Here is a 23,812-nt window from a genome sequence, read left to right as displayed (position 1 = left end):
GGTCAGGCAATGACATTGCATTATGTTAATCCAAACTGTCAGCCAGAAATGAATAAATACAGCAATTATTATCCATCTACAAAGGAATTATTTAAATCAAAACATGACCCTGGCTGCATGAGAACAGGCATGAAGTGACTTTCCCTCAGGAAATAATTGTATTCTTTATTCTGGGCATTATTTACAGTATAACTATAAATGAAGCAATTATAAAGATACATAATATAGAGCATTGGAAATTGGTGCACCATGGCTGAGCTTCAAAGCTTTCCTGTGGTTGTCTGCAGTTGTATTGCAGTCAAAGTTGACACAAGAAAACCACACGATTCACATAAAGTTGTGAGGTAAAATCTGTAAACCAAAGACTGCACAGTTTCTCATATTGTGTTCCTGTCTTCACACTCTCACGTACACACTGCTGTGTGTCGGTGCTGTACACAGTCCATGCCCTCGGGCGCTCGCTTCATGACCAATCAGGAAGATACAGGAAGCTGTGTCCAATAACACTCCCTACAATTCACAGAGACTACCCTGACTGAGGAATCATCTTCAGACATGTGAAAGAAGCAAAGGCTTGGAAAGGAAAGGAGAAAAACGAAAAAGGATTGAAGCAATCGAACACGAAAATCTTATACGAGCACGCCAGAGGTGAGTTACTGATCACGTCTCAGAATAATGTAAAACAACCAGATTGTTTGGTTTAATTGTTTTATTCATATCTTTGGATGAAAACATTATTTTAATTATCATATGGTATACCATGCAAAGGAACTTGTTGTAGGTTTAAATGTCTGACAAAATTTTAAAAAATAGTTTTTGATATGAGGAACATTTTTCATTCCACTTGATCCAACTTTTAAGATAAACACTTCCTTTTTGAAATAATGTTGAATTAAAAAAAATAAAATTCAACCTACTAATTGCTTTTCAGTATTTATTCTTGAATTAATCAACACGTGACGGCGCAGCAGGTGGTCGATGTGAGAGCACATGGCTGACAAACTCGACACCTCGTGAGGTGTAGAATTATTGTCTTTACTCGTCTGCTTCACTTGCTGCCTTTCAGTCCTCATTTGACTCCTGGGGTCAATCACATTAAACATGTCTTTCTCTGTCACTGCTAACTGGACAGGAGAACGGAAGGAAAATGTGTGTGTATGTGTGCATATGTGCGTGTGTGTGTGTGTGTGTGTGTGTGTGTGTGTGTGTGTGTGTGTGTGTGTGTACCACCAGACAAGCACAACAAAGACTGTTGGCAAAGTACATTCCATGGGCGTAGATGTGTTGCAGGAAATCCCACTCCCATTCCCGAAGGATTTAAATAGAAATAGAAACACACACACACACATAAATACAAAAAGAGAAAGAGGAACTAACGTAGACACAACACACAAAACAACATTGTTCATGTAACAAAACTGAAGTACATAAAAATCCATCTAAGTGTTATAAAAAAAAAAAACTGCTTGAAATTCTTGAAGACATTTCACCTCTCATCTGAAGGCTTCTTCCGAATTTCTACATTTTCAAGCCAGTCTAGTTACCAGGAACTGCATGAATGAGAATCTCCACAGAAACACAAACCACTAACGTCATCCATCCATTATCTATACCTGAAACCTACAAATTTAGATTGTTTTGCGATATTTATATAAACTCTTGCATTTAATTCTCCTCACTAAAAGGAGATCAGTCAGTAGATCAACTCCTAAATCAATGGTCTCGTGATTTCATACGTTTCGGGACTTGCGCGTAAACTGCTTGCATGAAATCCCACCTCACTTGACTGGCACATTGCAGGACCTCTCCGTTCTCAACAGAGGGCAGCATTTATTTTCAAAATGCCAGGCTGCCATGTGAAATGAAACCTTGTGCAATGCAGAGGGAACCGGACCCGTGCTACTGAGGAGCTCAGCCTAAATTCAGTCTCTCCTGTGAGTTGGACCTTTTTGATGGTTATAACTGCGTGATATCCTCTGGATCTCAAACAAGGTCACCCAAACCCACAGCACAGTTAATGAGCTTTGATTTCCAATCCCAGGGCCACAAAGCAATTACCATCATTGCATTTTCTGTTTTTCATGAACCATTCTTGAGATGATCTCCATCTAGTCGTCTTCTAGAAAGCTGTTTGCTGCTTAACTATGACCCAGGCCTTTTATATTAGCTGAAAAACTAAAGATCACTTGGAAGAGTCACATTTTTCTCCGAGATGTGCAGCTGTTCCCCGAAGACAATGAGGACAGTCAGTTTGTCATGATACGATCAAACACACTGTAGCAATAAGCCTTTTCCTTATCAATATTATGTAATGTAATGTTATGAATGTGGTTTCACAGAGCCCCTGTGATGCATTCTAAAGACACAGAGAGGCACACAGTTCAGCCAGAGCTCGGGAAAAACAGCCGACACTTGGTTTGATTGCTTGCTTGCTTATACTTTAAATATTAGCTTTTGGGGCAACTGTGACTGCAGCGTCCTCATGACTCCACGGAGATCTAAACTGAGTAAGAAGCTGTTGTGGTTTTTGTCTTAATATGCCTGACACTACCTTTCAAAGCACAGAGAGCCCAATTAGTCTCCTGTTATGCAAGGGAGATGAATGGAGGTTTTTATTTAAAGCAAAAAAATGCTTTTTACTCAACCACACACACTAATGGACTCCCAGAAAGAAGCCATGTCTAAAGCAGAGGTGAGCAACAGGCAGTTTCAATACGCTGCCCTCTGACATCTTTACAGCTGGAGGAACAACTGAACCTACAAAACCATGGAAAACAGGACAAAGTGAGTGTTCTTGTCAGTGTGTGTCTTGTGGAAAACCTTGACAAACTAACTCCGATTCGGAGATCAGTACAGGAAGGGCAGCCCGGCCCTGGAACAATAGCTGGGATTTTAAACAATTCTCACATAACACTTCCAGGCTGCAGGACACAGCAGACCACGATCCAGATATTACTTGTAGCCCATGGAGATCAAGTTAAATAGATGGTTCCCTTGTCTGTGTTTAACAGTCTGTAGATTTATATCTGGTTAGGTTTGCTTTAGCTAATTACCAATAGGGGGAAAATGCATGATATTAAAGGAGACACACCATTTCCCTGTTTCCTCTGCACACAGATCCTGTTCAAGCCCTCTTCTCTATGGAGAACTTGGTCAAAGCCATCTCTTCCCCACCAAGACGGTGCACACCAGAGATGGGGGAAGTAAGTCATCTGCATCTATATTACAACGCATGACTTTGAACCGCAGGAATTAGGTCCGAAGCCGAGTCACACTATAGAAATCTATTCATAGCTGAACACGGCAGTACGCCTGGTACGACTTTTATGACGCCATAAAAATAATGAGTGTGTAACAGTTTAACACCTGTACAAAGGACAAGCACCTGAGGATCAAACTGAGAACAAGAACTGGACATAAGCACTAATGAGAGACATTGACTGCTGTTCTCAAACCTAAATTACTTTCTGCCCTTGAAGTGGTTTATCTGTGCTTCACAGACCCGGTCGAGCCAGACAGCTGGACAACCTGATAAAAGTGTGTATGCAGAGTTCTGCAGCCAACGCGAGCTGGAATGAACTGCTGCACTAAACAAACTAGATCATACAGTGCCTGCATGAAACATTACGCCTCTTTTACCTTGACACAGTCTTGTGAACCTACAGTGTCAGGTGAACAGGTAGTTGACAGTCCTGAGCCTGTTGAATGTGTGTGTAGATTGATTAAGATTGTTGTAAAAACAAATGCATGGGAGAGGCTAAATACAAATATGTTTTCTAATTTGATTACATTTTTTTGTATGTAGCCTATGGATGATCTTTAACAAGTCATATTTGTCACCTTTTGTGCGATTCTGTGAGCCCAAGTCCAACAATTTGCATCCCTGCCATCTGTGAAAAAGCCTTTTTAGAATAGACATTTCACTGACAAAGGACAAAATGATAAGGCTGCACCTGCCCCCCGCCCCCCGCCTCACACACACAAGGAAATATTAACTCAAACTCCGTTAATTGGGTGGTAAAAATGCCAGAGCAAGCAGAGTCTCTGATGTAGTTCCTTGGCTAAGGCAAAGTGCGCACACACGCAACTCAGCAACAAAGTGCGCCTGTGCTGCGAGGGATGGCTGAGCATTACGCAGCCCGTCCTCACTGAGGCAGACACGTCTGGCGAGGTCTGAAGTTCGGATGCAGGGACTGTGACTCGGGAGTCCTGGCTGGATTTAAGAGAGGGGGGTGGAGGGGGGGGGGACAAAATGTGGAGGAGCCCTGAGCTGCCATCGAGTCGTCGCTGTGCAGTAATGAGCGTGTCGATCAACTGTGCCGTGAATAATGTCTGGAGGTGCCGAGTCCGTGGGCAGATCTTCTGACTGGGAAACTTGTTTGTCTGGTGTTTTGATCTGAGACAACATGCATCTGTTTCGGAGCCAGAATTACCAAGTGTTCCCGGACCGCTACTCAGTGAAAACACCGACCATCCGGGGCATCAGCTGGGTACGCCTGCTTTCATGTTTACATGTTTACATGTTTACTTCAGAGGAATAAGTTCGTGGGGCACACACAGGAATTACTATAGCTACTGTGTGATGCCATATAAAGATAATAATGAGGAAAAAGAGAGATGAAAATAATGATAGGCTAATGAGTCACCATTATTCTGATGATCATTACTCCAGCTATCTTTTTGTATTGACTTGTTCCTTTAATGAGAAGATAATTAACTCAGAATAAACCCTCAAAATGTGACTTGCTTGCTGTAAATGTCTTCAATTAATCTGCCTGAGAAGCTCGTCGGCTTCTAAAAGCCGATAATAATAATTCACTTTGCAAAATTGGTGTCTACATGTCTTGACACATGATGGCTTAATAGCTCCAAAAGCTATAGTTTTTGTTAAAGTGACAAGTACTCAGCATGTTGAACACACTTAGTGCTGAAACAGAGTAAAAAGTCAGTTTGAGGAGAGATGGAGAAAAAGGAACATTAGTCAGAGTAAAGTGTGCTTGTGTGAAAAAAGGGGTTGAGTTAACCTCATTTCCTCTCACCAGTGGTGGGACTAAGTAGTACTCTACATAAATACAAGTTGGAGGTGCTTAAATATTTAACTTTTATGCCCCTTTATACTTCGGCACATTTCAACTGTACTTTTTACTGCACGATTTACACTTTTAATTCACGGCTACTGTTACTTGCTGCGAAACAAAATCAAGATTTTTGCATAGAAAACATGTAAATACCTTATACAATATAATGCTGTTATTATAAATTAAATTAGACCACAGTATTTACAAATACAGCTGACACATTTGTCAGTTTACAGCAATTATTTTTATTATTATGAAAAGAGCTTTCATAATTGAAGAAAAAAAGTATTGCAGCCCATCAGATGTGACCTTTCTTTTTAATTATTTTAATAGTTTAAATTGGATTCTTGATAATGTTGAGGTTTGAACTATTGGTTAAACAAAACAAAGTATTGCCATGGTGTCACTTTGGGCTGACGTTTCTCACCAATGTCAAATTTTTGTTCAACCAACCAATCAACTGATTAATCCAGAAAATAAACAGCATATTCAGCCTGTATGAAAATAATCAGTAGTTTAAGTCATGTACAAAATGGTTTAAAAAGTATACTAGCTATAGTAGAGAAATGCTGCTTGAACTCTAATGCATGAGCCAAGTCAATCTAATAATATCATTTATATAACACAGGAGACATTTATATGCATTTGCACTTTAAGTAGTTTTCTGATTACATAATACTTTTACTGAAGTGCCATTTTCCATGCAGGACTATAACTTATAATGGAGTATTAGTGTGGTATTAGTACTTTTACTTTACGATCTGAATACTTCTTCCACAACTACCTCTCACCTGCACTAAGACACACTTCAGGTCCTCCAAACAGCAGTTCACAGATATTTAAAGAATGCTTCCAAGTGGACTGAAGCAGACTTCTCTATTGTGTTAGCAGTTCGGGTGTGGGGACACAGGAAGGTAACAAAGCACAAAGTCATTTTTTTTTTTTTTTTTTTTTTTTTTTTTATAAACTCAGGTTATAAATAGTGTATTGTTTATTGTTCACTTTCTTTGCAAAACCCCCACTCAGATTACAGAAGAGTTTGTAGAAGAATGCGTGTCGCGGAGATTTTCTTTCTCTTACCAGGTCACAGGAAGACACAGATGAGTGCTGAAACTCTTAGGTTCTAAATTTACTTCACTTTTAAATAACAGCAGGCCAAAGACAACTGTAAATCTCTGATTGTTCTGCTGTTACCGGACAAACATTGATGTCATATTTTAAGAAAGTAGTTCAATCACCTTTAACCTTTGAGATCCAAACCGCTTAATGTAAAATGCTAAAAATATTCCTACATGTCACAAGCATTGCCGTCACTGAACTGAGTCAGATTGTGTTTATTCAGGATATTTCACACATGACAAATTACACAGGACAACTTGAGCAGAGCCCAGCGACAATAACAAGATTTACACAACTAAGTTAAAAATAGGCAGAACGACCCTAATTGTAAAATGAGCATTCACGTCTAACGGATGATTATCTTTTCTATGGGAACATTGTTTGTACTATACTGGCTTACAGTGCTGTAAAGGTTACTTTAGATATGTGATAGGTTACAGATAACAAGTTACCTTGTTAAAAATGCAATAAGTAATGTAACTATTTTAATTACTTCAAAGAAATGTAACATATTACATTTGAAAACTTTTCGGTTATAATTCCTATTAAACGTTTTAAACTGGTCAATAAATCTGAAAAGTTCCAAAACTAAATTTAAACTAACCCATGTAAACCTCACAAAAGTACTGAACACTGAGTTCTTCAATGTAACTTGAATAAAGACTGAAATGATTTGATTTTAAAACAAAAGCACCAAATCAAATTTCAAGTCGGATCACAACTGATTGCAGTGAAGAATTTTTTTTCAAATAACTTCAAACCAAGTCTACATTAAGGTCAACTCCATGCTGAGTGATGATAGAACTACCTACAGGGTACTGGTCACTGTTTTGTTTTGAGTCCTTTTGGTTCCTGAATTACTTTTTTTTCTTTTTAAATATTTTGTATTCCCCGATGACATGGCTGACTGCTTTGGCGCAGTTGTTTAGAACAGTGCACCTTGATTTGACTGGCAGAAAAGAGGCGGTGCCAATCCAAACAAGAGAACCAATCAAAAACAAACTTTAAAATTTGAGCTCATACTTGCAAATGAATGGAGCCATGTCCAGCTTGTACACAGGAAAAATTCCTGTCCAGCGCAAAGATGCAAAGCAACAGAATGAGTGTGATATTTAACATATCAGCTTTTTACCAAAAATAATATATTTATTTATGATCACCAACATTTTCAATAGTAACAGTAATTTCATTAATAACTCTGACATGTAACTTGTTACTCCCCAACACTGCTGGCTTGTAATTACTCAAAGTTGAAGAGTTCATTTCTTCTTCTTCTTCTTCTCTCTGTTCATTGTGTGTTAACAAAAAGCCCAATTAAACAGGCCCTGAAGCACAAGCTGATTCATTCTCTTAACACGAGACAGATCCTGTACCTCTAACAGGGGCACTAGCATTTTGAGCTCATTTGGTTGTCATCATTTTAAGATGCCAGATTTGCGTCTCTCCTGTCCTTCTTACTAATGCATACCAGACAAGCAGACAAGGAGAACAAAATACCTGAGGTACTTAAAGCTTCCTGACTGTGTCTGTCAACGACACTGGTTTCTCCACATTTTTTTGTTGACTGATAAGGCATGCATAAGATTTTACGACTTAATATTCAGTCAATAACATTTCAATTACAATCAAAATCATGATCGGTGAAAATGCCGATTCAGCTACATGTTTCTTTAAGTTCTTCGTCCATGCAAACTTGCAGTGAGAGCTAATAAGTTTTTTTATGAGCGGAGTTAAAACTGTTGGCAATCTGCCAATCAGGCTGTGATCATGTGATAGAGCTGGCTGCACAGCAGGCCAGACAAAACATACCACAAAGTGTGTCGGCAGTATGAGTGGAGACACAGATGTACATCAGTGACGTGAAGACTTTATCACAACTTCCTGATCGATACAGTCAACTGCTGTACATGTGTGGCTCACTGTCTGCTGTGTCATGTGATTAACTTTTCAAAATTAACTTTTTTTAAATTCAAGCTGTTCATGCAAAGCAGCACAAAACTCTGCTGCACATGGATAGTTACGTAAATGTGATGGAAACTGAAATCTGGTGTCTATAAATCAGTTGTCTTTCATGTGCAGACACAAAGTACTGAGAAATGGAGAGAAATATTTGATCACAATAAGTGCCCTTTATAGAGCTATAATTAAATTCACTAAAACTAATTATCTTGGGAATGGAGACACACAATAGTGGCTACAAGGTGGTTGTAAAAACATAAAAACCAAGCAACAAAGAGGAAGTCTCACTTCGGCCAAAGTACATGCAGTAATGTTGAATATTTGTACACAGCAGCAGGTTTAAGTCAGGGATGATGTGACCCTTTTAAGTGCAGAGAGAATAAAAGATACGATTAAGCACCTTTCATCTTTAAATGGTTGGAATTTTCATAAGAAGATATAGTTTGTAGTTTGTTTCACTTACAAGCGACAGACTATGTACTTTCCTTTGTCGATGTCCATGTACTCTTTCCACCCACTTCACTACACACACACACTCAACACCCACCCACACCGCGATGGAGACAATGGTAATGCACCACAGGTTGAGATTGTGTTGACCTTCATCCCGATGAAAAGAAAATAATTATTTTTTTCGATCTGACCCGTCCAGCTTGGTTATATCTATTTAATTTGGTGCAACCACATCAAGATTATAATCAACGACCAGTCCGGTTGGTTTCTGTGGAATTCAATTCGTCTGCTTTATTTCTGAGGTGTTAGATATGAAGAAATGTCTTAGTAAGTATCAAATCTGTCTCTCTGTTTCTTCTAGACTCCGCTGCCAGAGGCCCTGAATTCAAAGGACACTATGAAGCAGGTGTGTACACCAGAAAAGCTTTTCTTGTAAGCACATATCAGCCTTCTCTGTCAATTCACTAATTAGCTGACCACACATTGACACTAGTTGGCTCAGCCTTTGAAAGGTTTCTCCGTCATGGTGGCTTAAAGTTTTCCTGACCTCTGGAATCATCCAGAGTTGCAGCGCTCGCATCCTCTCAAACTGCTGAACTTGTTCTTTCTGTCGTTATGATATCCGGCAATACTACTCAAGCGAGTCTTTTAAAAAAAACACATTCCTAGCGGGTGCAAACTGTCATAAGGAGTCTAAAGGGCACTCCAAGGCCCACAGCTAGCCGACCCCCCCACCCCCACCCTCCCGAGCCCGATACGTCACACCCAGTCCAGACCCGCTCACGGTGCTTCATCTCAGCTTCGTCAGCGGCATGCCAAGGAGAGAAACGTTAAAATACTGATACCAGGGTTTGACACGGAAAGTGACTCCTGTTTAAGTTCAGCGGTCTTCTTCATGCCAGAGTAGGTAGAGAGCATCTTTCAACTATTTTTTTCTTTCAACCACATAATCAATGCCGGCGATATTTTTTGTGCTGCAGGGGGACAAAGGAGCGGACAGAGTAACGGAGTCTGCAGGAGGCCGGTGTTGCTAACATCCAAGACCTTTGTGCTCGGTTGCTTAGCAAGCATTGGCTCCAAATCCAAAAAGTCACTAATGAACGTCATACATTATGATAGTACTGTAAAAGATAGATCGTTTTTAATAAGCCAAGTCTGATTTTGCTTCAACTTTTAGATGCAAAAAATGGAGTTTCCCTGTTTCGACTGTCAAGTAGAATTCGCCTTAGATATACAGGCTACTCGCTTTTTAAATTTCTTTAACAAATGTTTGAAATGTTTAAGACAACTAAGACAAAAGCCTGTAACCTGTTCGTCTCGTTTATTTTTGACTTGCCTGTGGCTGATGTGGTTCTGTTCTGCAGGTGCAGGATGTTGTTGCTACATAGGATGTGTAAAGTGGGTTTTACTGCTTGTTCTTTAGGCAATTTTTCGATGCACACAAGTTCAAATAAACTTGGGTTCCGATACAACTTGAACAGTCTGAAATCTGATGCTAAATCACTGCATCGCAGGCCGAGACATCCACTTTCCCCACATTTGTGGTGTACATAGCGGGATGGAAGTGTTGCCTTCAGAAGCGCGCTGTTGTATTTTTCTCACAAAGAAGAGAAAGGGGGGAAAAAGTCAGTTCACAGAGCCGCATTAAGCTGCTTGTCAACTCGCGCAGTGTTCATCTCTCGCTGCTTCTCACACAACACAGCCCACCGAGGTCACCGAGAGTGTAAGAAACAGAGAAATGTCTCGCCTACAGAGGAGCCGCACAGTGGATAACTGTGCTCATCATCATTCCACCCAACAAGACAAAAGCCTCAAATTACACCGCATACTACGCACTTCAAAAGCCAGGATCACGCCAAAGTTAAAGAGGATGAGACAGAATAGATAATGCACTTTTTCTGCGATAAAGATAATTACTTCTTGCGAGCGAAAGTGAGTATTTGAGCAAACTCTACGGAGGAGAGAACAGCTGTTGTCGCGTTAGCCCAGATAAAATTGGGTGTAGAAATTTAGGATCGTAGACAAAGATCATACATGTTTGACAAGTTAAGTCGAAATACTTGTAATTGTGAATATTTTACTTTACATCTTCAGTCATAGGCTCGAGACTGTAAAATGATCTCAACAGTAGAACGAACCCTGGTCATAAAATTGGTTATGGCCACGTGTCCAAACTTTTCAGATTGCCCATTCATCAGTGTTGGTCCCTGCACGCTGGCTGGGTGTGTATTGTACTTTGTCTTTCACAGGCACACCTGTGGGAAACATGTTTGCTCTGAAACTTGACTCACTGGGAACAATCACCTGTGGCTTGTAGTTCCCAGATAACATGATTAGATGGCCTACATGGAGACAATCTACAACTCGCAGTAGCTCCACCGCTGACAGTCATGGAAAATATTCCATGAAACAAATTATTCCGCCTCCCGCATGTTTACATGACTGTCACGTTTAGCAGCGAGGGGTAGGCCTCTCTGTGAAATACGGCGTCTGATGTTGTTTTTGTAAGGACTGGGTTTAAGTAATGGAAAATGGCCTCATCAAGAAAATAAGTTTTGGAGCTGACATGCCTGAGAATGTGACTATGGGAGTCCCAGAGGGAAAAGGGGCCCCTGGGAATACTGGTGACCTCCAGACAGCATAACTTCAGCAGGGCACTGGACGCAGCAGGGCACATTTACTCATTCGATGTCAGGTCTGGGAAGAGGCCAGTGGTTAACATGTGTACAGTCTTACCCACATTAGTCAATTATGCATTATAATTAGCATCCCTGTGTGAACTTGGATCTTGCAAGCACGTGTTAAGACCTCTGTCCAGGTGAAAGAGCAATGGTTGTGTTGGTGTCATCGAGGAATGGGGTCAAAGGTCAGGTCAGGTGTTCCTGACTAAAGGAGGCAAAGTGTTCAGGTAGTTTCTTTCGCTGGCCTCCTTAAACTCCACTCATCAAGAAAAAGGAGAAGAAATGTGGACATGTTGAGACCACCATCTTGGGCAAACTACTGTGTCCAAAGCACAAACAGGCAACCCTCTGAGTCACTCCTGTGATCACAAGACGCGTGGGAGATTTCTGCGGGGGAGGGAAACAGGGAGGAGGAAAATTTAAGTATCTGCTACCATCCATCATTAAGACAGGAAATATTGTCCTCTGGTAGATTGATTCAAGTTTTTTTTTTTTAAATATGACCAAAGCCACAAGGGTGAAAAGGTTTTAAATAGGACAGAAGCCTTACAGGAACAGGCAAAGCACATTCTTGTTGAGTAAGCTTTGCTTCCGCATCAGTGGCTGACATGTTTTGCACCCCTGTGCAGTCTTTTGCTTTTAAACCTGACCTCAGTGAGTTGTAGTATTACTGATGTTGTGAGGACATTAATTACTATTGGACATTGTCCCGCTCTGTGAGGGACAAAAAAACAAGTCCCCATAATGCTAATTATCAAATTAAAGTGGGAGAACTACTTTGTTTAAGGTAAGACTAGGTTTAGGTTACAGGTAAGGTAAGGACTAGCAAGTAAAAGTTATGGTTTGGGTAATCTACAGGAAATAAATGTAGGTCAACATATCGTCCTCTGAGGTGATTAAAAACACAATGGTGTGTGTGTGTGTGTCTGTGTGTCTCGGGTTGAGAATGAGGTGAGAATGAATCAAGAGAAGTTCAAAGGAAATCCGTTGAGGGTGGTCGGAAAGTGAAAGTTTGTTGTCGCTGCGTGCCAACCAGAGTGAGTTGTAGAGGCTGGAAACTCTGTGAGGTGTGGGAGAGTTTAACACAGCCATTTTTAAAACACATTCTCACCTCCCTGCAGCCCACACACACACACACACACACTCCATTACACTCCCGACACCTCCAGAAATTTCCCCTCACGCCATCACACATGATCACGAGAGGGAAATGCAGTGAAAATACTCCCCCATTTTCACTTACACACAAACATTTGTTTGAACATTTGTTTCTTCTGCCAACTCCTGTTTGTCGCCATCGCAGCAGTCCGTGTTACAGATCCTCCTCCTTTGTCTGCACATCCCTCCTTCACCCTCTCACCCAGTTTTTAATCGCTTCTTAAAAGAGAAAGACACTAATTGTGTAACTGCACAACCTTTATTTATTTTTTTCCCCCGTTTACTCAGTTTCTTTCAGATCGTGTTGTGAAGGCAGCAAGATCAGTATACAGTGTCATGATCGAGAGGAACCCTGCTGTGATCCGAGACAGAAAGTACCACCTCAAAACATACAGGTACCGACATAGGTCGTGTAATTCCTTTCATCTTCAAAAGCAAGAGTGGCTGTGTCTCAATCTGCTTACTTAGACCTCTTATCTTACGTGCATAAGTGGGTTCACACTGAAATCGAGAATGAAACACTGAACACTTTTCACCTTTAAAAGTCGCCATCTTGGCTAAGTAGCAGAAGGTGAGGGACCACCAACCTACTTAAGAATTGCTGAACTTGGCAGCTGAGGAAGCTGCAGCTATTGCAACAAACACCGGACGATATAAATTCAAGGTGTACACATACACACACAAGTGTTTATTTTTCACTAAGTAGCACACTTGACTGTTGTGGGATAAAAGCCATGAGTATGTTTATTGTGCGTGTGACACAGGAGGCAGCCAAACATTTTTAACACCAAACAAAAGCCGGTGACCAAACATAACCTGGCAGATATGTTTGTGGGTGATGCATTCAAATTTACTGTAAGTGCACAAAAGCAGTGTGCAATTTAAAACAGCACTACCCTGTCAGAATTCACTCACCACCTAAGATAAGTGTACTGACATGTAGAGTACATGTAAGTGTACTCGCAGAGGTAAGCGAATTGAGATGCATCCAGCGTCTACAAATCACATGCAAATGGTTGTGTTGAATTTCTCTCCCAGACAATGCTGCTCCGGTAAGGAACTTGTTGATTGGCTGTTGAAACAAAACGAATGTCTCCAATCAAGAAGTCAGGCAGTGGGAATGTGGCAGGTCTTGGTCGATGAAGGGATCCTTGTTCATGGTAAGAATAAAAAGAGCTCCAGTTTTGAGGAAGTGTATCTTTCAGTCAGCCGCCGAAATGAAGGACACATTAACATATATTAATCATGTGTCGGGCGATTCCAGGCCATGGCATAAACTGTAGAACGATGTGGAATAATTCCACCCATATCCTGTATTATTCAGTATTTTTTAATATATTCTGATAACGTCTCAGGCAGCACTCAATAATTTCCTAGAAGCGCTCTAATGTGTTGACATCTAGTGACTGAAGCTGCCCATGGCATAATGTTTTCCAATGTGCTCTCACTCAGTCAAGTGTTCCCTAACCACATCTTTCTGGAAGAGACCACTCCAATCAGGACAGAAATCCTTCATCATCAAACGAGCGGAATCACTTAGAAAGCATTTGCACTTATTTCCATTTATCTGGTTGTTCTGGAGTTTTATGAAGCTCCTACATGAAGACCAAATTCATCTAACGGTCAAAGTTTACTCATTTCTAAACTAATCTGTTGGTTTTCTTTTAGTTGAATAATTTAATATAATCACATTCTTACATTTATTTCGGTGTTTTTCTTCCCTGTTCTGTCTATTAAGTGAAACATGAGTTGAACTTCCATGACAAGGACACGCAGTTCTACCGCTTCCAGGACTCTGAGTTTGGCCTGAACCAAGTAACGAATGAGAAGGACTCAGAGGACGAATTACAGGAAGGTCTGTCGCTGCTGTCTCAGCTCGGTCCTGACGCTCTGCTCACGATGATTCTACGTAAATGGTCCGTGTTTTTTTTAAATCGTTACATTAGAATTACTCATTATGACTGCACCTCCTACAACATTTCAAAGGAACAAGTACAGTTGGATGTTATCAGGATGATCATCGGGTGTTTGTGTGGCTGCTTTATGTCCACTGTGTCAACTTCTTTTGTATTCAGCCCCAGTCAGAGGAGTGCCGAGGACCTGGAGGTCATCTACGAGGAGCTGCTGCACGTCAAGGCTGCCGCTCATCTCTCCACCTCCGTCAGTCCATGTTACTGTTTTCTCCTCACATCATTTCAGCCTCTCCATAGAGATTTTTTTTTTAAAAGATTATTTAAAATTATTATGATGGCACACATTTCTGAAAAGTAATTAAAATGAAGTTGTTGTTGAACTGCAGTTCAGAAGATTCTTTTTTTCATGGTAGTTTTATGGTATCTTGATTCAAGAGCACCATTTGAGTCTGTTTTTAAAGTTAGTACACAGAGAATCATTGAACTCTTGTTATGCTAAACGCAAGAAACAACATTAGTGACGCCACAATTCTTGTTACTCTTTCGTAATCTCTTTTTTTTCCCCCCCAGAAAAATAAACTAAACTGAGCATTCTTTTGCCCGTTTCCTAAAATAGTTTGAGAACAAAAAACACCAGGAGTAAAATACGAGTTTAAAATGAATTTCTTGCTCTGTTGTGCCTTTAGGTGCGTAAGGAGCTGGCAGCGGTGCTGGTCTTTGAATCACATGCCAAGGCCGGAACAGTCTGTGAGTGCAACAGCATTGCTGACGTTTTGGCTCAGTGGAGAGTCTTACCACATGCACACAGAGACACACACACACACACACACTTTCACTGTGTAGGTGAACAACACGATGGTCCATGATGAGCATTTTCTGTCCTGATGTACATCAAATGCCCTCCTACATGCCTGACCCACATAAGATCCAGCGAATCGTGTAAAACAACTTAAAACTCCGAATGTCATGACCGATTTCATTCTCGATCATCGTGTTCTTCACACCTCTGACACGGCACATCTGGTCTTGAATGTTAAAGTCATACATACTGCACGTGATGAAACGCATGATGGGAAGGTGCCCTGTGAGCGCGATCGTCATGGTTATTCATTCATGGTTATTCATTCATGGTTATTATGTTGGTGCTGAATCTCTTTTTTCGGGGATGCAGTGTTCAGTCAGGGGGATAAAGGCACCTCCTGGTACATCATCTGGAAAGGCTCCGTAAACGTGATCACCCATGGGAAGGTAAAATCCATCTGTTTGTCCTCAATAAACCTCACTAATAAAATGCTTTGCAATGGACCGCCAGTGTGAAGTAAAGCTGAAAGTACCGTGTGCACGCAGGGTCTGGTAACGACACTACACGAGGGCGAGGACTTCGGGCAGCTGGCTTTGCTGAATGACGCTCCTCGCGCTGCCACCATCATCCTGAGAGAGGACAATTGCCATTTCCTCCGTGTTGATAAACAGGACTTCATACGGATCCTCAAGGTTTGTTTACTTCAGCACTACACGTGTGGCACCATGACTTTGTTGCCAAAGGTGTGCATGTGTCGATTTGCATACAAGGTTGTATGCGACAGAGTAAGAGTTCCGAAAATATACTAAAATACCTTTTTTGACCGGGCCGTCATCCACGTCTGTCCTTCAGGATGTGGAGGCGAACACAGTGCGACTTGAGGAGCACGGCAAGACCGTGCTGGTGCTGGAGAAGAGCGCAGACTCGGCTGACCAGGGAGGAGCAGGAAACAACAGCAAGTGAGAAAACTCTGCAAAGTCACCTCTGAGAAAATGACCACAGTAATTTACAAGCAGGTTTACAATCATTAAGACACGTTATCTGGGAGAGGGCAGATATTGTATCATGCTAACATGACAAACACTTCCATTGTCACAACACAAACGGGGACAACTTCACAGATCTTTCTGTCAGACATGGATAAGGTCTTAATAATGAAGTGTTAACTGACATTCAGAATAGAAATGGACCTTAATGTTGCCTTGTTGAACTTTACGTATTATAGTGAACATTAAAATGAGATTAGCTAATTTTGAGCTCTCATTTAGGGGTAGGGGTTAGGGGTTAGGGGTTAGGGTTAAACTTTTTTTTTTTTACCTTCTTTCTCTCTTTACTTTACATCTACGTACACTGCAACTACTTCTCTCCACTTAAAACACAAGATTTATTGTCCATGGAGTCCAACCAGTATACAAATTTTGGGCCCGATGCCATTAGACAAGGAGCCCTTAAATTTAGTTACGCCATAGATACTGTATATGTGCTGGAAGGCAAGGCGTTTTAAACAAGGCCAATAATCTTATGACGTGACGCAGACAGCACACCTGTGGTGGCTCAGCTGTGATATATTACTGCCAACTTGCAAAGTGTTGTAAACACAGGCTGTCGGGCAAACTGCATATGCAATGATTACGTCAAGAGCCTTTTTCTGCTTCTTCTTTTTCAGGGAGGTTATCAGCCAGCATTTACGCAAACTAGTTTGTTATCAGGGCTTCAATACTTTTATGGCACCCACCAAATTGCATTGGTTCGGTCTACAACTTCAGTCTTGGTACCAAATTTCAATACACTACCATAACTTTTGCAATGTTTACAAAGGAGTAGTTTTTACCATAATAATCATGTGCTCAGGCAGCTGGAAATTAGGAAAGTTCCCATTGGGACATGTACGAATACAGAAAAGTGACACACACAACCTTATTATTATCCATATAAACCAGCACATGGCACAATGGAGCTCTGTAGATCAACATAACTTCTGTTTTTTATCACTTAGTGTAGGCTAGGCTAATCAAGTCTGGCTGGTTCACCTTATTTTCGGAGCAGGTACCTTTTTTTTAAATCTTTAACCACAAACGCTGCCATGTTAAGTGACTTCACGCCTACTTCAAACATATTCCTTGTTAAACAAGTGTTCAGGTGTATTTCCCCACTCGGAAGTCTAAACTTTCCCACTCCCCCGGTGGCTCTGTGAACGCACCGCAGCCTCCACGTGGGCAGCCCGCCAGCATACATAAAATCATTCTGTTTCCCCCCAGGTAAATCTATCAAACTAATATTTAGCCACATAACTGTATGAGTAATTGTGTGTGCTGCAGTGGGCTGCGGTTGCTCTGTAGGGGGCCGCCTACTGATGACCTATGAGGCATTTAGGGAACGTCTGTTAATTGTAGCTACAGAAAACCACCTCGGTTACACTGCCCCCCTATAAACTGCATGAAAACCAAAGATTTGTACCATAATATGTAATGTAATTGCAATTTTCCTAAAAGGGATATTATAAATAAACCAGTATCAAAAATGTTTTAATGACGCCCAGCCCTATATGTATAACCAGACAGGTCTCATTATGTATTTAGTCATTAATTGGTTTGATTTACAAAAGACAACCGTGCTTCTTAGCTGTAGATTGATCTTTGCACTTAGTAGCAAATTATAGCATTTTAATACACTTAACAAAGATCAGTACAGTCGCATACAGTCTGACTAAGCCTTTAGCATAGCTGTCGACTCATTTCTGTTAATCTGTAGTAGGCTACCTGGACAGATGTTACCTTTTCAGTTATATTAGCATGCAGAAACATTTCATAATTAGACCCAAATTAATACACATGCACAAAAGCCCAATGCATGCAGAGCAATACAAAGCAAATTCAAAGTTATGAAAACTAAAAGTTCGTCATGTTTCTGTCATCCTCTGTGCAGGTACACAGTTATGTCTGGAGAACCTGAGAAAATCCTGGAACACCTGTTAGAAACAGTGAAGTTGGACTCTAATGGAAATGATTCAATAGGTGGGAACCTGCGGACACCTTGTTATCTTCTACCTGTTTAACTGTGAGGGATTCAGGTTGTGCAGACCAAGTCAACTGAATGTTTTTGTGATTCTCTCCCTGCAGATCCCTGTGTGAACGACTTTCTGCTCATCCACAAAGTCTTCATGCCTTCCAGTCAGCTGTGTCCTGCACTTCAGCACTAATATCCTGCAATGGACAATAATACTGATAACAGTGTCAACGGTGCCATCAATTAGGATGATGCTGCTTATTATGATGATGTCTAACACTTTTATTCTCAGAACATTTAATGACTACAAGATACAATGTTTGATTGTTCTTAGTATACATATTTTCTTATATCCCTTAACCATCATTGCACTTACCAGGCGGAGCTCTCTGAGGGTTCAGAGCAGGAGAAAGCTGCTTATATCCTCAACACCAAACAGAAGGTAGTGAAGCTGATCGGCCAGTGGGTGGCGCTGTACGGCCTTCTGCTGAAAGAGGACCCTGTCGCTTTGGACTTTTTGGAGGTGAGATTTCAGCCTCAAAGTAATTGAATTTATACTTATTACCCTGTTTACTTTGTGCATCAGAATATTTTCTCTAAATATTAAGACGATTGAATTTGTTATTAAGAAGAATAAATAATAATTGTCCTCCTGTTTTCTGAAACAGAAGCTAAAGAAGGAGGTGGCGGCTGATTATCGTCAGTGCAGCCTGCTGAAAGAACACTTTAGGGAAAGAAGGAGAACAAAAGTGTAAATATTATCTGATAACATTTTCTATTTCTACGCTGCTATAAATATTGTGGCCCACTATCTAACACTTTTTTCACCTTTTAATACCACGACAGGTTGGACAATGGATTTCACTCGCTGGGCAGGGTGAGTTTCACGTGCTTATTGCTTGTGCAGTAAAATGTTTGGAGATGGCAGGATATTAAATCAGAGATACATTTCATTAGAAAACCGTTTGAATGTCACTCTGCTGCCATTTGTCAGTTTAATGTCACTGACTTGCTGAGTCGCTCTCCTGCTATCTACAGAACCAGCATTTTGATTGGTTTTCAAACTGTGAGGAGCCAGCGGGGAGGTTACAGCCAATCAAAGCAAAGGATAAAGGTGAGTAAGGCTCAGGCATTAAAACAGGCAGATCTAATCAATCAAATTAGTGTTACAAGTTTTCTAAATCACAAAGATATGTCAAAACATATTATTATAATTACCTCACATTAGCTCATGTTCAGCATCTTTGGGTGCCTTTAATGAGAAAGAAATATTAGCACACATCAATATTCAATCATCATATTTTGACATTTTGGCTCTGTGCCCTCTTGGTTCAGTGTTGTACGAGATCTACAGGTCGGACAACAAGCCTCTCACTCTGATGCTCCCGGTGAACGCGTCTGTACAGGATGTGATGTCAGCAATAGTGAAACCAGGCAGCGATCACATCCTGGTCAAAATGAACTCCACAGGAGGTGGGACTCATTAAAAACGTTTTTTTGTTGTTGTGTTTTTTCCAATCTTTGCAGCAGACATTTTTCATTTAAATTGTTGCTTCCTGGAACATTGTTAGAAAAACATTCAGAGATGAAAATTAATTCAGTTTCAGATTTTCTTGGCAGAAAATGAGTTTTTAACATAATCCTGTAAATTCCCACAGAAAGAGCTCAGTTGAAGCTTGATGCTACTGCGGTCTACACTGCGCTGGGACTCAACGAGAGGCTGTTCATCTGCACAAGCAGCCAAGTGGAACAACTGGTGAGGAATATGTGCCTTTCATGCATTACTCAAAACCCTTTTTTGTTTGATTAACATTCAACCTCTTCAGACATATTCTCATTAGGTTTATTATTTATTACGCTACACACAGTTGAGTTTGATCAGCGCACACACAACCCGACACCTTCACTTCCTCTCTCCGTGTCCCAGATGCCCCTGACGGAGCAGCAGGGTCCAGAGCGAGGATCCACCGACATCCTCGAGCAGATGGGCTCTAAAGACATCGCCAACGAACTCACCAATCATGACTGGGAACTTTTCACTGCCATGCATGAGGTGACTCAGCAGCAATCTGACCACTGCATATAAACCAAATGTGACAAAACAAAAAGAGGAAACTGCTGTCTGGCATTAACCTGAAACTGGCATTCAGACAAAGGATTAGATATCTCTAATGGACAAGAACACCTTTTATCTGACAGCACCATCTTTGCCATCACGTCATCTGGTCCACTACCTGCATGCTTTACATGTTTCTGAAGAAAATTCCCTCCATTCAATCACTTATAAACACCTTCCTGTCCTTGATTTCTAGATCATTTTGTATAGTACGTACAATTTATGCCAGCGGTGGTTCCTTCCTGTCTTTATCTTTACAGGTGGAGCTTGTCCACTACATATTCGGCCGTCATAAATTCCCCGGTGCCACTACGGCGAACCTGGAGCGCTTTGTGCGTCGCTTCAACGAGGTGCAGTACTGGGTGGTGACAGAGCTGTGCCTCTGTGAGGACCTGGTGAAACGGGCCATTCTGCTCAAGAAGTTCATCAAGATTGCTTCTGTGTAAGAGTTAGTTACATGAAACCTGATATGTAGGCAATGTAGGTCAGTCAGTCCACCACTTTAAAACTGATCTCAACATCTATTGGTATCTCTGACCTTGGTGATCTCTTCCGGCACCATCAGCAGGTCATAGTTTTCCCTTATTTAGTAAAACAAATTCTTCTGACATTTATGACTCCCAGATGACGAATCCTAATGACTTCAGTGACTTTTCCTTTAGCACCACCATGAGGTTGACATTAGTGTTTTGTGAGTGAAATATCTCTGGATCTGGATGTTACAGTTTCACCAGGCAAAAGCATCCAAACACAAGACACTGAGGAAGGTACAAGCGAACAGAGAACTTTACTTACAAACAATTGTTGAATTAACAAAGTCCAGGCAGGGGAACACAGCACTGAAGGAAAAGAGGAGTCTGAAGTCCAGACAGGGTCCAATGCTGACAAAATTATGACAAATAAACAGAACAGGAAAATTCAGGTGAGCAGATTGGGGAACTGGATAGCAGGTGAGGTGGGCGTGACTGGCCGGAGAATGGGCATAGACAGAGAGAGAGAAGGGACCTCTGGTGGGTGGAGGGAGTGATGCAGGGGATAAACTGGATAAGTGAAAGGGCAGGAAGGCCAAAACCTGTGTACACTGGATTGCCTGCCATTGGATTTGATACATATATTTATGTTCCCCATAGAACAAATTGACAAAAGATTGATAATTTACTGACTTTATTATCTAGTGCCAGCATCATCAGCATTACTCTGAAATTAGTGACAATACCCTCAAACTCAGCAGTGCATGGTGTTTAGTGTTTCATAGCAAAGTTTAGCTTGGTAACATATTAAAGAGGGTGAACATGTTAAGCATTATTATCCTGCTTAATATCACCGCGTAAGCATTGTCACAGTGAGGATGCTGACACTGCCATTTAGCTCACAGCCCCTCTCTGCTTATTGCCTCAGAGGGCCGTTTGCATGACTGACTTTTTAAACCCTGCACAATCCAGCTTCACTTGAAGAACAGCACGTTGTCTGTCTGAGACCATGTTCTTCAAAGCCACGTGTCCTCTCCCTCACAGGTTAAAGGAGCAGAAGAACCTCAATTCATTTTTCGCTGTGATGTTCGGTCTGAGCAACAGTGCAGTACATAGGCTTTACAAGACCTGGGAGGTAAGAAACCATCACCATGGTAAGGAATGCTGTCTCACATTTACTGAGCAAGTACTTTGGAAATAACCTGTGCAACTCTTTGCTGTCTGTTGCAGAGAATACCTAGCAAGATGAAAAGAATTTACTGTGCCTATGAGAGACTGATGGTAAGTGACTATAAACTATTCTTCATTACAAGTTTTCTGCTTCTCGACATTGAAAGTCAGTTTATCTGTGTTCATTAATAAAGAGTTCTGATGGTGCTGTGTCCTCTGGTTCTGTTAGGATCCTTCACGCAACCACAGAGCCTACAGACTGGCTGTGGCTAAACTCAGTCCTCCTTACATCCCCTTAATGCCGCTGCTGCTGAAAGGTAACCGATATCAGGAGTCGCCCAGTCATGAATCCATAGACATCTTTGACTAAATCATCAATTATTCTGTTCCTGTCTGTACCCAGACATGACGTTCATCCATGAGGGAAACCCAACCTACGTAGAGAAACTGGTCAATTTTGAGAAGATGGTAGGATCAATTTTTCAGTGCTGTCCTGTTCGATTATTCTCCTCACAAATCTTCTCCCAAGTAAGAGACTGACTGCCTCCTTTTCCTCTCGTAGCGAATGCTCGCCAAAACAGTGAAAATCGTACGAGGATGTAGAAGCCAACCTTATGGTAAGTGATCCAGATGAGCTTGCATTACAACAAGTGGACCCACAGTATCAGTACTAATATGCCCTTCACACCTTGGACTCTGTAAGCATTCAGGAAAAGTCAAACAATTGCACATGCATGTTGAAGTAAAGGCAAAATGTGTGCCTTTACATGATAAATGTGAGGTAAGTAACATTTTAAATCTCCTCTGCAGTGCCTTCATCTCCACAAAGAGGCCTGGCTGATCGCATGTTTCTGGAAGGGTCCTCTACTCGCATATCTACATGTAAGCTACATCTGCAATATCATGAGCTGTTGTATCCCGTTGTAGTCCCTGAGTTTCTTTTCCAATAATGTTTTATTTAATTGTTTTGAACATAGTGCCCACAGCTAGTTCAATTTACTCTTGATAAATATGATCTCCACAGCCCTACTACTGTTTCAACATTTTTGATTTGCTAGTACCAACACTCAGTGAATTGTAGGCCGAGTCAAACCTGATCTCCTCCTCTCATCCAGACTCGGACCACGCCCTCCCTCTGCGGAGTCCCAGCAACATCCGACATTACGTTCAAAACCTGAAGGTGATTGACAGCCAGCGCAAGCTAACGCAGCTATCGAGAACAATCGAGTGCTAAAACATCCACCTGCAGATGTACAAAGGCCGTGAGACTGTGGCTAAATCTGAACCAGAGGACGGATTGTTGTAGGATGAGCAAAACTTCCACTTGCCTGAATGAAATGGACCTCTGGAGGTGGCTCGTGCCAAGGAAACTGACTGTAATTCAAGGAGCTTGGACATTCACAAGGATGATTTCTACACAGCACAGCACTGAGAATGAAAACGTGCAGCGTGCACAGTGATGACCGCCAATGCTGATCCAGAGAATCTGATTCTCCGTCCTGAGAACCCACTTTTTATCCAACAAGCCTTACGCCAGTCACACCGGTGTGTAAACATTTGGAGGGATCCTTAAAAAAGGTGATGTTACAACATGTAAAGTATTCCTGTTTTTGGTGTCAAAATTCATTTTATGGGACATTTTGTAAACTGCTGTCTGTGGAAGAATCTCACTGATGGTTTCACAAAAGGGCCACAAGAACACAAACTTCAGATCTGTGCCATAACTAATCACTTTAGCTCAGTTTTTTTGTGCACTCGTGTTTTTACGTTAAAACTAATATATTGTGTCAGATAGTTTTTTTTGCCAACAAGGCCAGTAACTTACATGCATATCATTTCATACACTGTTGTTTTCTAAAATAAATTATTTTTCCCAGGCATGTGTCT

At 41.2% G+C, this 23,812-nt stretch overlaps 1 protein-coding gene across 2 annotated transcripts; it reads left to right on the top strand.

Moving 5' to 3' along the window:
• Positions 1-495: 495 nt before the first annotated feature.
• On the top strand, positions 496-23,802 carry rapgef3 (Rap guanine nucleotide exchange factor (GEF) 3). Of its 2 annotated transcripts, XM_069140635.1 has the most exons (28): positions 496-648; positions 3,118-3,203; positions 8,971-9,015; positions 12,737-12,843; positions 13,487-13,608; positions 14,187-14,364; positions 14,524-14,608; positions 15,048-15,108; positions 15,533-15,609; positions 15,709-15,855; positions 16,016-16,122; positions 18,089-18,177; positions 18,283-18,361; positions 18,542-18,692; positions 18,838-18,920; positions 19,016-19,046; positions 19,208-19,283; positions 19,505-19,642; positions 19,828-19,925; positions 20,097-20,222; positions 20,546-20,727; positions 21,800-21,890; positions 21,986-22,036; positions 22,155-22,242; positions 22,329-22,393; positions 22,488-22,542; positions 22,736-22,807; positions 23,041-23,802. In XM_069140635.1, the coding sequence occupies exons 2-28, from the start codon at positions 3,141-3,143 to the stop codon at positions 23,157-23,159; spliced, it is 2,586 nt and encodes an 861-aa protein (XP_068996736.1). In that variant the 5' UTR covers positions 496-648; positions 3,118-3,140; the 3' UTR covers positions 23,160-23,802. The 2 variants fall into 2 exon arrangements, with proteins under 2 accessions (XP_068996736.1, XP_068996735.1); XM_069140634.1 differs by lacking the exons at positions 496-648; positions 3,118-3,203 and adding an exon at positions 4,009-4,490.
• Positions 23,803-23,812: the final 10 nt, after the last annotated feature.

Source organism: Embiotoca jacksoni, unplaced genomic scaffold (genome assembly GCF_022577435.1).
Source record: "Embiotoca jacksoni isolate LCO1_2020_lvr unplaced genomic scaffold, fEmbJac1.0.p SCAF_9, whole genome shotgun sequence".
In the NCBI taxonomy this organism is placed as follows: Eukaryota; Metazoa; Chordata; class Actinopteri; family Embiotocidae; genus Embiotoca; species Embiotoca jacksoni.
Note: the sequence above shows the minus strand (reverse complement) of the source record. Positions and strands in the feature narration are given on the sequence as shown.

Coding starts and splice junctions, on each gene's coding strand:
- rapgef3 (XM_069140634.1), top strand. CDS start 4,407: ATGCATCTGTTTCGGAGCCAGAATTACCAAGTGTTCCCGGACCGCTAC. Junction 4,491..8,970: donor CCATCCGGGGCATCAGCTGG/GTACGCCTGCTT, acceptor TGTTTCTTCTAG/ACTCCGCTGCCAGAGGCCCT. Junction 9,016..12,736: donor CAAAGGACACTATGAAGCAG/GTGTGTACACCA, acceptor CCGTTTACTCAG/TTTCTTTCAGATCGTGTTGT.